This window comes from Phascolarctos cinereus, unplaced genomic scaffold, assembly GCF_003287225.1.
Source record: "Phascolarctos cinereus isolate Bilbo 61053 unplaced genomic scaffold, phaCin_HiC Scaffold_726;HRSCAF=1367, whole genome shotgun sequence".
NCBI classification, from domain to species: Eukaryota; Metazoa; Chordata; class Mammalia; order Diprotodontia; family Phascolarctidae; genus Phascolarctos; species Phascolarctos cinereus.
Genome location: NW_027556098.1, coordinates 113,131,825 through 113,145,358, shown reverse-complemented (window position 1 = coordinate 113,145,358; position 13,534 = coordinate 113,131,825). Strand labels below are relative to the sequence as shown.

General features: G+C 37.2%; 1 protein-coding gene across 1 annotated transcript in view; it reads left to right on the top strand.

The window, feature by feature from the left end:
- The window catches only part of POLQ (DNA polymerase theta), a 120,448-nt gene that overhangs the window by 73,477 nt on the left and 33,437 nt on the right, over positions 1-13,534 (top strand). Inside the window, 3 exon segments of the mRNA XM_078146725.1 lie at positions 846-1,039; positions 2,703-2,831; positions 9,212-9,386. Coding sequence (XP_078002851.1) covers positions 846-1,039; positions 2,703-2,831; positions 9,212-9,386 — 498 coding nt within the window.

Genomic DNA, 13,534 nt, shown 5'->3' with positions numbered 1-13,534 from the left:
AGCAACCTCACAGGGTTGTTGTGAAGGTCAACTGGGATAATTGTAAAGCATAGTACCTGGTACATAGTATCTGCTATGTAAATATTGGCTATGATTGTTATTATTAAAAAACTATTTGTTATAGCTTAGTTTCAGGGAAGCCTAAATTTATCCTGTGCTTTTAGCTAGTGAACCAGTAGCTATGGTATTATCATTATAAAGCTTAGTTGCCACAATAATCAATCTGTGAAGCAAGTTGTATAAAACAGTTAAATGAATTCTTATTATGCACTTTTTCACCTGAAACTAACTCACTCAAGGCGAGAGTCTTGATTTTGCTTGGGATTGCTATAGAGCTTAATTCCAGCCTGAACAAAAATCCTTTGAAGTCTAGCCTTCTAAAAATGCTACTTAATTAGAGGGGGTCAGATTGGTTAAATTCAGACACAGAGTGCCATTAGTTATTTCCTCCATCCTGAGCATTGTTGAGTAATAATCAAGTATACATACCCACTTTGAAATGAATATTATTACTGATTTGTGGTGATATGACAAAGATATCTATCTTCAGAGAAATGTATTTTTTTTTACATTTGTAATCTTTTTTTATACCAAATTATCATAACTTTTGTATGATACTGACTAGGTGTTGAGATGTTTTCTGTCCGTTTCTGTTTGCTTTGGTGAGTTTGTTTATAACAGCACTCAGGAAATCGAAACCTAAAGAAAAGCATAATTTAATAGGGTCATCTAAGAAGCTTGACTATAGATATGTATTAAATGCATTCTAGTAATGCAGTTGATTTAATCATTCATAACTGACAAGATATTAATGACTTTTGTGTGCTTTTCTTTTTTTCTTCCAGATGTTTTCTGTAAAGTGGAAATGCCCTCCCAGTATTGTTTGGCCTTACTGGAACTAAATGGTATAGGTTTTAGTACGGCAGAATGTGAGAGTCAGAAACATGTCATGCAAGCCAAACTAAATGCAATTGAGGCTCAAGCCTATGAACTAGTAGGTCATAGCTTCTCCTTTACTTCTCCAGATGACATTGCTGAGGTTTGTATAATGGGGACAAGATCAGTAAATAAGTACAATCTATACCTTTTTATAGTGGTGTTTTTAAAAAATCATGATTTTTTTAAATTTTTAAATAAGTTTTTATTGATATGTTCTATTTCTTACATAATCATAGTTATCCTAAGTATTCCTCCCCTTTCCCCTCCCAGAGAGCTATCCTATGTAATAGATGGCATTTTTTAAAGAGGAAAAGAAATAAGCACGACTGATTGATATATTAAAAAAGTCCAAAAAGGGGGCAACTAGGTGGTACAATGGATAGAGCACTGATCCTGGAGTCAGGAGGACCTGAGTTCGAATACAGCCTCAGACACATGCTACTTACTGTGTGACTCTAGGCAAGTTACTTAACCTCAATTGCCTCACCATTAAATGAAAAATAGCAAAAGAGATTCTGTTCCAGCCCCTTATTTTAGTTCTGTATGTGTCTTTCTGTTTCAAGTGTATCTCTTGTAAACAAGATAATGGATTTTAGTTTCTAAATCATTCTGTTTTCTCTTCTCTTTTATGGGTGAGTTCATCCATTCATATTCATAGTTATTATTGTGAACTGTATATTTCCTTCCATTCTATTCTATTCATCCTCCCTTGTTTTACGTTGTCCTTCCTGAAGGGTCTGTATTGCTTTTGACCAGATGTTCAGTCCCTTACTGTCCCCAGGCACTGCTGCTGTTTCACAGCCCACAACCAGTGCTGATTCTGCCCCGCTTTTGACTAGGCTTCACCCCAGTGTCTGTAGATCTCTCTTTCAGTCTTCTTAAGCTGCCTTTTTCTGGAAAAAAATCACTCATTGTGACTTTTTCTTGGCTTTCTTGCTCAGAATTCTGTTTGGTGTTTTCTGTTGTCATTTTATAGGAGAGATTTTGGGGAAGGTTTGGCAGTTGTGATCTTTCACTCTGCCATCTTGACTCTGTCCTTATTTTGAAATTGTTAATTTTGCCACTGCTTCTCACCCGCCCCCAATCTCTTTCTCTGTCTTTTATTCTGTCTCTCTGTCTCTCTCTCCACTTAAATAATTAAGTAGGTACACTGTTATGATTTCTCCAGTGAATTATTAGAACTTATTAAAGAGTCTAGAGATACTGCCACATCATCTTATTTTTCGTATGCTTGGTGTAGAATTTAAAGCATATCATTACCTCTTTGAAGGCTGCGATCCATTAATGTCTAAAACAGGGCACAATGCCAGTTTAAAGATGTTGAATAATTAATTTTCTTGAATTAAACAACATTGTTCTTTTGAAATTTTATTCAAACAAAGCAGCTAAAATGTGTGCAGTGGTGATCTCCCATGTATAGCTCTGATAATGACCATCTTTATTAAATATTCCTGCACAGTATACTTGGTATGTAGAGCAGGGATGGGGAATCTGCAGCCTTGAGGCCACATGTGGCCCTTTGACTGAATCCAGACTTCACAGAACAAATCCCCTTAATAAAAGGACCTAGGTTCCCCATCCCTGACCTAGAGTCAAGTTTCTCTATATAGTTTATTTCCTCAGTCAGCTTTTTAAAGTACTTTCTGAATGACATCTTAATTTTAGGTCATCTTTAGTGTAATTCAGCTATTTACCATATGATAGTTTATTTTCACCTTTCATTGATAAAATATTTGACCTAAAAAAATGCCATTTTCTTTCAGGTTTTATTTCTGAAATTGAAGTTACCACCAAATGGAGTTCAAGGAAACAAGAAAACTTTGGGTTCTACCAGAAGGATGATTACAAATGGACGTAGTACCAAGATAGGCAAGCAGTTCAGTACTAGTAAGGTAATACTTTCAGGAAATTTTGTAGCAAAGTCAAAATTCTGTTTGACATTTCTCCTAACTGTTTGTTCAGATAATTTTGGGATTCAGAGTTAAGATCCAGAGTTAATGATTCCTGACTTTTGAACTCGCTCAGATAAAAATAGAAACACTGGTTACTTAGGCAGCCCATAAAACCAGTGGTGGCCATCATTGCTTGAATGAATAGATGAAAAAGCATTTAAGAATCTATTTGTGTACCAGGTATGCTCATTGCTAAGTATACAAAGGCAAAAGTGATACAATAAGTATTATCCTAATAGGGAGTGACAATGCATGTAGGGGAGTGGAGGCCAGGGAAGGAGGTTTTAGTTTGGGAGCCATAGGAGTAGTAAGTGATACTAGAGAGCAGTCAGTTGTCATACCTTTTCCAGAAACATCGGTACTATTGATTTGATTGCTGTTACCAGAGCAAGAGGTGGAAAGTGATGGTGGTAGGGAGCACAAAGTTGTATATGCCCACACACACAAGAAGGGCAGATGGAAATTGTCTGGAGTGGATGAATGTGGAACATGGTTAGGTGATAGATAAATTTGTATTCACTCAGCAGCAATACAGTTCAGCTCTAAGACAATAAATCTTTTTTTTTCCCCTTTTGTTAGGCAGTTAAGTGACTTGCCCAGGGTCACACAGCTAGTTAAGTGTTATGTGTCTGAGGCCAGCTTTGAACTCAGGTCCTCCTGACTCCAGGGCTGGTGCTCTATCCGCTGCGCCACCTCGCTGCCCCCTCATTATCTTTTCATAGCACTTAGGATCTATTACTGAGTGAGTTTAGTGTGTGCAAATAGTGTCATGGAGATGAATTAAGACTTCCTAGGCACTGTTCTTTTATTTGGAGCATTGCTGTTGATCTTTGGAAATGTCTATTTTGGGTACCTTAGGTTTAACAAGTCTTTGTTCAGGCATGGAAAATTGGGAGAAGTAAGTATATGGCATATTAACATAATCTATTCAATTGTGTATTTTTAACAGAACTCTAATTTATTAAGGAAATAGTGCATATGTTGATTAAATTTTCTTATAAGTAATATAATTCCTAATTTAAAACAAGTATTAAAAGAAAAGTAAAATTTCTAAGTATAAATAAATACTATCATTGTTACTTAATAATTCTAGGCACTGCTTATGTAACTTGATTATTTTTATATATCTAAGGGAATGTTTTAAACTTTCTCCATTTTCAGGACTGTTTCAGGACACTTTTTACTGTTCTTTTCTCTTTTTTTATTAACTTATTTTTCTTTTTTATTCTGGACTTGACCAACACCGAATAAAATGAGCATTTCCATATACAAGTAAAACAGGAAGAAGATTGTACATGACTCTGCAAGTACCTATTATGCACAGCTTGCTTTCCCTTTTAAGTAATGTGTACATATTTATAATTGTCTTTATTTAAGAAACTATTTATTAATTTTTACTTTTCAACATGCACTTCCATAAGATTTTGAGTTTTAAATTTTCTTCCCCTTCTCCCCGCTACCCAAGACTGTGTACAATCTGATATACGCTCTACTTGTACATTCATATTAAGCATGCTTTCACGTTAGTCATGATGTAAAGAAAATTAGAACCAATAGGAGGAACCAAGAGAAAGAAGAATCAAAACAAAACAACAAGAAAAGGAGAGCAAATAGTATGCTTCCATCTGCATTCAGATTCCCTAGTTCATTCTCTGGATGTGGATAGCTTTTTCCATCGTGAGTCTTTTGGAGTTGTTCTAGATCCTTGCAATGCTGAGAAGAGCTAAGTCTGTTAAAGTTACTCATCGCACAATGTGGCTGTTACTGTGTACAGTGTTCTTTTGGTTCTCACTTCACTCAGCATCAGTTCATAAAAGTCTTTCCAGGTTTTTCTGAAGTCGACCTGCTCACCATTTCTTATAGCACAGTAGTATTCCATCACATTCATATACCACAACTTGTTCAGCCATTCCCCAATTGATGGGCATCCCCTCAGTTTCTAATTCTTTGCCACCACAAAAAGAGCTACTATAAATATTTTTGTATATGTGGGTCCTTCTCCCATTGTTATGATCTCTTTGGGATACAGCCCTAGAAGTGCTATTGCTGGGTTAAAGGGTAGGCACATTTTTATAGCCCTTTGGGCATAGTTCCAAATTGCTCTCCAGAATGATTGGATCAGTTCACAACTCCACCAACAATGCATTAGCGTTCCAGTTTTCTCCAACATTTATTATTTTCATGTTTTGTCATGTTAGCCAATCTGATAGGTGTGATATGGTACCTCAGAGTTGTTTTGATTTGCATTTCTCTAATCAATAGTGATTTAGAGCATTTTTTCCTATGACCATAGATAGCTTTACTTTCTACCTCTGAAAACTTCCTGTTCATATTCTTTGACCATTTATCAATTGGGTAATGACTTGTATTCTTATAAATTCGACTCAGTTCTCTGTATATTTTAGAAATGAGGCCTTTATCAGAGACACTGGCTATAAAAATTATTTCCCAGCTTTCTGCTTGTCTTCTAATCTTGGTAGTGTTGGCTTTTTTTGTGCAAAAGCTTTTTAGTTAATGTAATCAAAGTCATCCATTTTTTATTTCATAATATTCTCTATCTCTTGTTTGGCCATAAATTCTTCCCTTCTCCATAGATCTGATAGGTAAACTATTCCTTGCTTTCCTAGTTTGCTTATAGTATCCATCTTTGTATCTCAATCAAGATGTTGGTCTATGCCTAGTTTCTGTCTCACTCTTTTCCACTTTTCCCAGCAGTTTTGGTTAAATAGTGAGTTCTTATCCCAGAAGTTAGAGTTGGATTTATCAAATAGTAGACTATTAACTATTGTGTCTTGCATACCTAGCCTATTCCACCGATCCACCACTATATTTCTTAGCCAGTACCAAGTAGCTTTGATGGTTGCTGCTTTATAGTACAACTTAAGATTTGGAACCACTTTCATTGCATCTCATAAGTTAATTGTTTTTTTTAAATATAATAAATTTAGCATATAAGCTAGCTGTCCTGCTTATTTATGTTTCATTCTGCCCTTCTTTCTGTTCTCTTTTGTGAATTTAAAAAAATACATCAGTGGTCCTCTTTGATTTTCTGTTTTGTAATCTTACATAGGTAGTTAAGCAAAACAAATTTCCATATTGTCTGGGTCCAAAAATGTATTTGTCATTCTGTACCTTGAGCTCATCTTCTCTTGTTAGGAAGTTGGCATGCTTCATTATTGGTCTTTTGATGCTGTCTTTTTAAGTCTGTTCCCAGATACTAATAAGAGGAAAGATGGCAATTATGTCTTAAAAACTTCCCTTAATTTCTCTTTTCTCTAGACTGCCATTTAGAGTCCCTGATTCTAGCCTGCTATCTGCCCAGCATGACCCTTCTCAAAATGGAGGCAGTCTATCTTTATACTTTTTTGATGACTTACCCAGAATCTACAACTTGGCTTCATAAAAGGGCCAAACTCTTTTTCTTTGCAAGTAGTAAAAACCATTAAACAAATAAGAAAAATTAAACCAAATTATATGGGGTTCTTACCAGGCTAGTATTTGTAAGAGAAACTCCGGCTTTGGCTGAATTATGGATTTCAAGAGAGGTTAATGTTCACATGGCCTGGAAAGATACACTGGGGGTAGACTATCTAGGGCTTTAAAAGCTAAACAGAGGAATTTATATTTTATCCTAGAGGCAACAGGAAGCCACTTAACTGGGGCCGTGGTCAGATAATAACACTTAACATTTGTATGGCATTTACTATGTACAAGCACTGTGCTAAGATAATCAGTATCTCATTTAGACCTCACAACAACCTTGCAGGGGAAATGCTATTTTTTTTTTTGGTCTAGGCAGTGGGGTTAAGTGACTTGCCCAGGGTCACACAGCTAGTAAGTGTTATGTGTCTGAGTCCGGATTTGAACTCAGGTCGTCCTGAATCCAGGGCCGGTGCTCTATCCACTGCGCCACCTAGCTGCCCTGGGAAATGCTATTATTATCCCTATTTTACAGATGAGGAAACTGAGACAAACAGAGGTTAAGTGACTTTCCCAAGAGACCAGCCAGTGGGGCCACCTAGCTACCCCCTAGATCTGTATTTAAGGAAAATTTCTTTGTCTTTAAAAATTATTCTAATATTTGTATGATTATACATTTTCATCAGTCATATTATCATAAGAGGCTGTGTGGCATTGTGGTTAGTGTATTAAACTTGGAATAAAGAGGACCTGAAGTGTGAATCCTGCCTCATCCACTTAGCTGAGTGACTCTGGGAGAATCAGTCAACATCTCTGAACCTCAGATTCCTCATCTGCCAAATGGGATACAGTGGTACACCTATAATAATACCTGTACCACTTAGATCACAGGTTTATTATTATGAAGAATAAAAAAGCTAACCTAAAGCACTTTGCAAATTTTAAAGTGATATATAGGATGTCAGAAATTCTTTTCTCTTAGCCATAATTGTTAATAGTGTGATTTTCCATTCTTCTCATTTGTATGTAACTTTATATTTAGATTGTTTATCCATTTATAATTTATGGCTATAAAATTTAAGATATATACATCAAGGGTTCTTAATCTGAGGAAGGTGAAGTTGTTCCTTAAAATATTTTGATAGCTATATTTCAGTATAATTAGTTTCTTTTGTATTTTTCCTATGCAATTTATTTTATTCATTTAAAAATATTCTGAGAAATTTTCCATAAGCTTCACTGCTGAAGAGATTAATGAACCAAAAAAAGGTTAAGAACCCTTGGCCTAAATGTTCTTTCTACTAAATATCTTTTGAGTTTTTTTAGCTCATTCTCTTCTTTACTCTTTATAGTCTGACTTCTGGGCTTATCATTGAATTGAAAGAAATTATTCTCTTTACAATTACCTATGGTCTCTTAATTGACAAATCTAATCACCTTTTCTTAGTGCTCACCTTTCTTGACTTTTCTGCAGTCTCTGACACTATTGCTCACTTTCTTCTCCATAATAACCTTTTCTCTCTGGTTTACTTTGACACTGCTCTTTCTTGCCTGTCTGACCACTCCTTCTCTCTTTTGCTGGATTTTCCTACGCTTCACAGTGGCTTTCCTCCAAGGGTATGTCCTAAGCCCTCTTCTCACTACATATCATTTCATTTGATGATTTCATCAATTCCCATGTATTTAATTTATCATCTCTATGCAAATTATACCCAGATCTATTTATTCAGTCTTGAATTCTTTCCTGATCTCCTGTCGTACATCTCCAATTCTGTGTTAGACATCTAGATGCCTCCTAGAAATCTTAAATTCAACATGTTCAAAAGAAAAAAAGAAAAGTTTTTTGAACACGTTGAATTTATTTGCACCTCCCTCCTCCTCCCTCTCACTCTAGCTTGGGCTATTAAACTCATTTTCTTCCCCCTTCCAAACCATTCCCTTTCCCTAATTTTCTTATTACTGTTGAAGAGATCATGATTTCCTCAGTCACCCAGGCTTAATTATAATCTGGGTGTCTTCCTCAACTTCTTGCTCCCTTGTCCAATAAGTTGCTAAGTCTTGTTGATTCTACCTTCCTCACATATCTTATATATGCCCCTTTGTCTGTCACTATGGTCCAGGCCCTTATTTCCTGGACTATTGCAATGGCCTTTTGTTTGGTATCTGTGTTCCAGTTTATCTTCCACTCAGCTCTTAAACTGATCTTCCTGAAAGCACAGGTCTGACTATTGCACCTACCATTCAGTGAACCCCAGCATCTCCCTAGCACCTCCAGTAGTAGATATAAAATCCTCTATTTTTGAAGTTTTTTTTAACACCTTCCACTCTCTCTCCTCCAACCCTTCCCCCTCCCCAGCCCATGCCTGGAATGCTTTCCAGCCCTTTCTTTATCTCTGGCTTCTTTGTCTTCCTTCAAGTCTCAGTTAAAATTCTAGCTTCTGCATGATCCTTGTCTTGGTTCCCCTTAATGCTAGTGTCTTCCTTTGAGATTATCTTGAACTTGAGCCTGTATAACTTGTTTGTACAGAGTTATTTGTCTTTTGTCTCCTCCATTAGATTTTCAGTTCCTCGAGGGTAGCAATTGTTTTTACCTTTCTTTGTATCCCAGCACTTAGCATACTGCCTGCTGTATAGTAAGAGTTTATAAATGCTTGTTTATTTGACTTGGATTTTGATATTGGTAGGTGATACCATTAAGCATAATATAATTTGCATGTTTATCCATAATATTGTATTTGAATATTACAAATTGTTACTGATATAATAATATTATTTTTATTCCAGAGAAAATAATTTTCCATGTTATTTTAAAGGCTGTGTTGTTAAACTAACAGATACTCAATGCCTATATAAAACTTGCAAGGTAATTTAAATATATTTTTCTTATATTCCTTTGGCAGGATGTTTTAAACAAACTGAAGATGTTACATCCATTACCAGGCTTGATTCTAGAGTGGAGAAGAATCACAAATGCTATTACCAAAGTTGTCTTCCCACTGCAGAGGGAAAAATGTATGAATCCTGTCCTTGGAATGGAAAGACTCTATCCTGTATCACAGACTCACAGTGCTACAGGTAACGATGGATTTGCCTTTGGAATTACTTCTTTAAAATTTTTTAAAAAAATTATTTCATTAAATATTTCTCAGTTGCATGTAATTTTTCTTAAAAATCATTTTTAAAGGTTTTGAGTTCTAAATTCTCTCCCTCCCTCATGCCCTTTCCCTATGCATGGAAAAGGCAATCAATATGATATCAGTTATACATATGAAATTAATACAAAACATATTTCCATAGCAGCCATTTTGCAAATGAAAACACATAAAAATCCCAAGAAAAATAAAGTTTAAAAAGTATGCTTCAGCCCATACTCAGAATTCATCAGTTCTCTTTCTGGAGGTAGATAGCATTTTTCATCATTCGTCCTTTGAAATTGTCTTGGATCATTGTGTTGGTATTAGAGTAGTTAAGTCTTTCACAGCTGATCATCCTTACAATATTGCTATTACTGTATTTAGTGTTCTCTTGGTTCTGCTCACTTCACTTTGTATCAGTTCATGTAAATCTTCCCCAGGTTTTTCTGAAACCATCCCTGGCATCATTTCTTGCAGAACAGTAGTATTCCATCATAACCATATACCACAACTTGTTTAGCCATTCCCCAGTGGATGGATATCTCTTTGATTTCCAATTCTTAGCCACTACAAAAAGAGCTGCTGTAAATATTTTTGTACAAATAGGTCCTTTTCTCTTTTCTTTGATTTCTTTGGAATATAGATGTAATGGGTATTGCTGTATCAAAGGGTATGCACAGTTTTATAGCCCTTTAAGAATAGTTCCAAATTGTTCTTTGCAATTACTTCTTAAGAACTGTTAAATAATAGCTAATTTTAAAAATAAACTTCTGTTTTTAGAACAGATTTTCAGAGACCAGCCTCCAATCGAATGTGATATAATAGGGAGAGGTATTCTCAGTCATTTGTTTTGATAGACCTTGCTCTGGCTTCCGGCCTCCTTAATTAGCTTTCCTGAATCTCCTATTATCTCCACTATCTTCAGTCCCTTTAGCCTACCTACGGCCATCACTCCATGAGTGGTGGCCATAGTAACATCTATTATGCCCTAAGGGAAATAACTTCAGTTCTTCCCTCTCGTTTCAGAACCTTTCCAAGTTTTCTTTTAGTTCCTTTGTCTGACTTCTTCAATATCTTTCACATCAATATCCTCCTTTGTTTTTCTACTTTTGCACCCTAATACAAGCCCTCATTGGCTCGATTATTGCAAATTTCCTAATTTGTCTTTCTGTCATTTCCTAATTTGTCTTTCTGTCATTTGTCTTTATTTCTCTCTCTCCCTCTCCTCCTTTCCACTCTTCGTAGCCCTGCCAAACATCTTCCTTGTGCATAGATTTGGTTATGTTACTCTGCCGCTCAAATTTCAGTAGTAGTTCCTTGTTGACTAACCAAATAAGGTTCCAGCCCCTCTTTCTGTCATTCAAGGCTCTTTCCTGCCTTTCCAGTTTTATAATACTTCTTTTTATTTATCCTGTTACAGACAAACTGGATTCTTTTCTGTCTCTCTAAGCCCCTCTTGAGCATTTCTTTCCTCTGTGCCTGGAATATGCTACCCCCTCCCTCTGTTGAATTTCTTCCTGCCACGTAAAGCCCAACTTAAATGCTACCCATTCCAGAAAGCTTTCTTGGTCCTACCTGTCAGTAAATAATCTTCCTCTTTGGACTTTATGTGGTCCTTTTTGGGGGCACTTATCTAACATATTGATATATAATCATTATTATGCATATTAACAGTCTGTGAAAAGAAGCCTGGTATAGTGGATAGAGGGACAGCCTTAGAGTCTGGGAGATCTGGGTTCAGTTATTACTCTGACAGTTGCAATTGTGTAACCCTGGGAAAATCACTTAACTTTTCAGTGTTTCAGACAACTCTGAGAATAGAAATTGTAGAAAGGTCCCATCTACCTAGGGAAAGGAATTTTCCTCACTGGGAGTTCCCTGTACCAGTGAAATCACAGGTCCAGTCCAAAAAAAATTAGCAATATGTATATTTGTTATAAGTGTCAACTCTACTGTAAGTTCCATCAAGTCCCTCAGCTGAATGTCTCCCCAAGTGCCTGACTCTAAGGTCTGTACACAGTAGATGCTTGATAATGTTTGGCTTGGATGGCTTCCAGTCATAAAGTTTTTGTGAGGATCAAATGAGATAACAGATTGTGAAAGTACTTTTGAAAAGTATAACACACTAGGCAGATACAGGTGAGTGTATAGGATGATGGGGAAGAAGGTGACATATTGTAGCCAAAAAACTCACCACAGTTAGGGTTAGGATAAAGGGAAGAGGGAAAAGGAATCTCACAGGATCTTTCCTAATGTGGAGCCTTAGGGAGGAGGTAGTAAACTGTCAGGAAGCTCACATCACTGTCTTTGGAAATTAAGTAATAATTAGTCAAAACAGAGCACCGGCCCTGGAGTCAGGAGAATCTGAGTTCAGATGCGGTCTCATACACATGACACTCACTAGCAAGTCACTTAACCCCAATTGCCTCACCAGAAAAATAAATTAAAGAAAAAACAAAAAAAGAGAAACAACAAAATTGATTTTTATTGACCCTGGAGGGGAAAGAACAGAGGAAGAAATTCTTCCATCTCATGCTGTGCCTGCCCTTTGAGGGAAGATGAAGAGGAAAGTTGGTGAGAAAGGGAACTTCCATCTCCTGCTGTGCCCCTTTCCTGCTTAATTTACACCCTTTGCAAAGAAAAGGAATAGAGAAGAAGGGCCTCCCATCTGATCTTCTGACTTTGTGCCTCACCCTGCACTTGTTTCCAGGTAGATCCAGTGATGCCTTCCATTCTCTCACTGGTCATGCCTTTGACATCCCAGTGACTCTGAATCCCTATAGGTCATCATCCAAACCCCATTCCCCCTCCCCCCCACCTGTATTCCTGTCCTTTTCAATTCTCCCACACCCCACTTTCAAGCAGACATCACCCTAGTACTTCCAGTGTGACCTATGGAAATGCCTGTTTCATAGGTAACAAACTTACATTCGTCCTAAATCTGTTCCTCTCCCACTTTCATCTACTTTCTCTTGCTGAAACCTGGCTTCCTGCAGAAGACAGCCTTTTTGGCCCCCCTTTCCCTGTACCATCACTCATTCTTCTTGGCTTACTAGTCGAGGCAGGGGATTTGGAATACTCTTCTCTCTCCATTGCCACTTTTGGGTTCTCTCTCTTCCTCCATTACTCTATGAACTCTTCTTTGAGGTTCATGCTATTCATATCTACCACCCAATCAAAATTTTGATAGCTGTCATCTACAGACCTCCAGGTCACTCCCCTTTGTTCCTCAGAGAGTTAACTGCATAGCTCACAATTTTTTCTCTTCCACAACTGCTGCCCTCATACTAGGGGACTTGAGCATATATATTGACTCTCCCTCAAACACAGTAACTGTTTAATTATTATTCAACCTATTCATTTCCCATGAGCTACTCCTCTACCTCATCTCAGCCATACACACATACCTTTGATCTTGCTGTAATCCACAAATGTATCACCTTGGTATTCAAGAATCCCAAAATCCCCATCTTATTAGTTTTTCACCTCTCCCTCTGCCTTCCTTTAGAAATCCCTGCTCTTTGTCTTCGATGTGACCTCCAATCCCTTGACCCCCCTCAATTCTCTCCCAGGCTGTCTCCCTGAACTAGCCATTCTCTCCTTCTCCTTGTCTTGACCTGTTGGTGAACCAGTTCAACTCTATACTGTCTTCCTCTCTTGAATTCCTAACCTCCTTATCATCCAGCTAAGCCTCAGCTTTGGATCACTCCCAGCATTCACCACCTTTGCTCCTACAGAGGTGCTGCTGAATGAAGTGGGAAACAAAAGCCTGACTGGGTCTGTTGCAGATTTATGTTATACAACCTCAACTGGGCCTTCACTAGACAATCCTACTATACCTGCTTTATCAACTCACTGTCCCATTCTCCATAGTACTTCTTCCAGATCTTTTCATCCCTCCTTAAGCCTCTCATAGTTCCCTCTATTCCTTCTCTCTTAGCTGAGATGCTAGTTTTATATATTACAGAAAAAACTGAGGCCATTTGTCCTGAGCTCTCTCTTTTTTCTCTCTCCTTTCTTCCTCATCTCTCATCACTAAGATGCCTTTTACCACTATCTCCTCCTTCACCTCTGTCTACATGAGAAGGT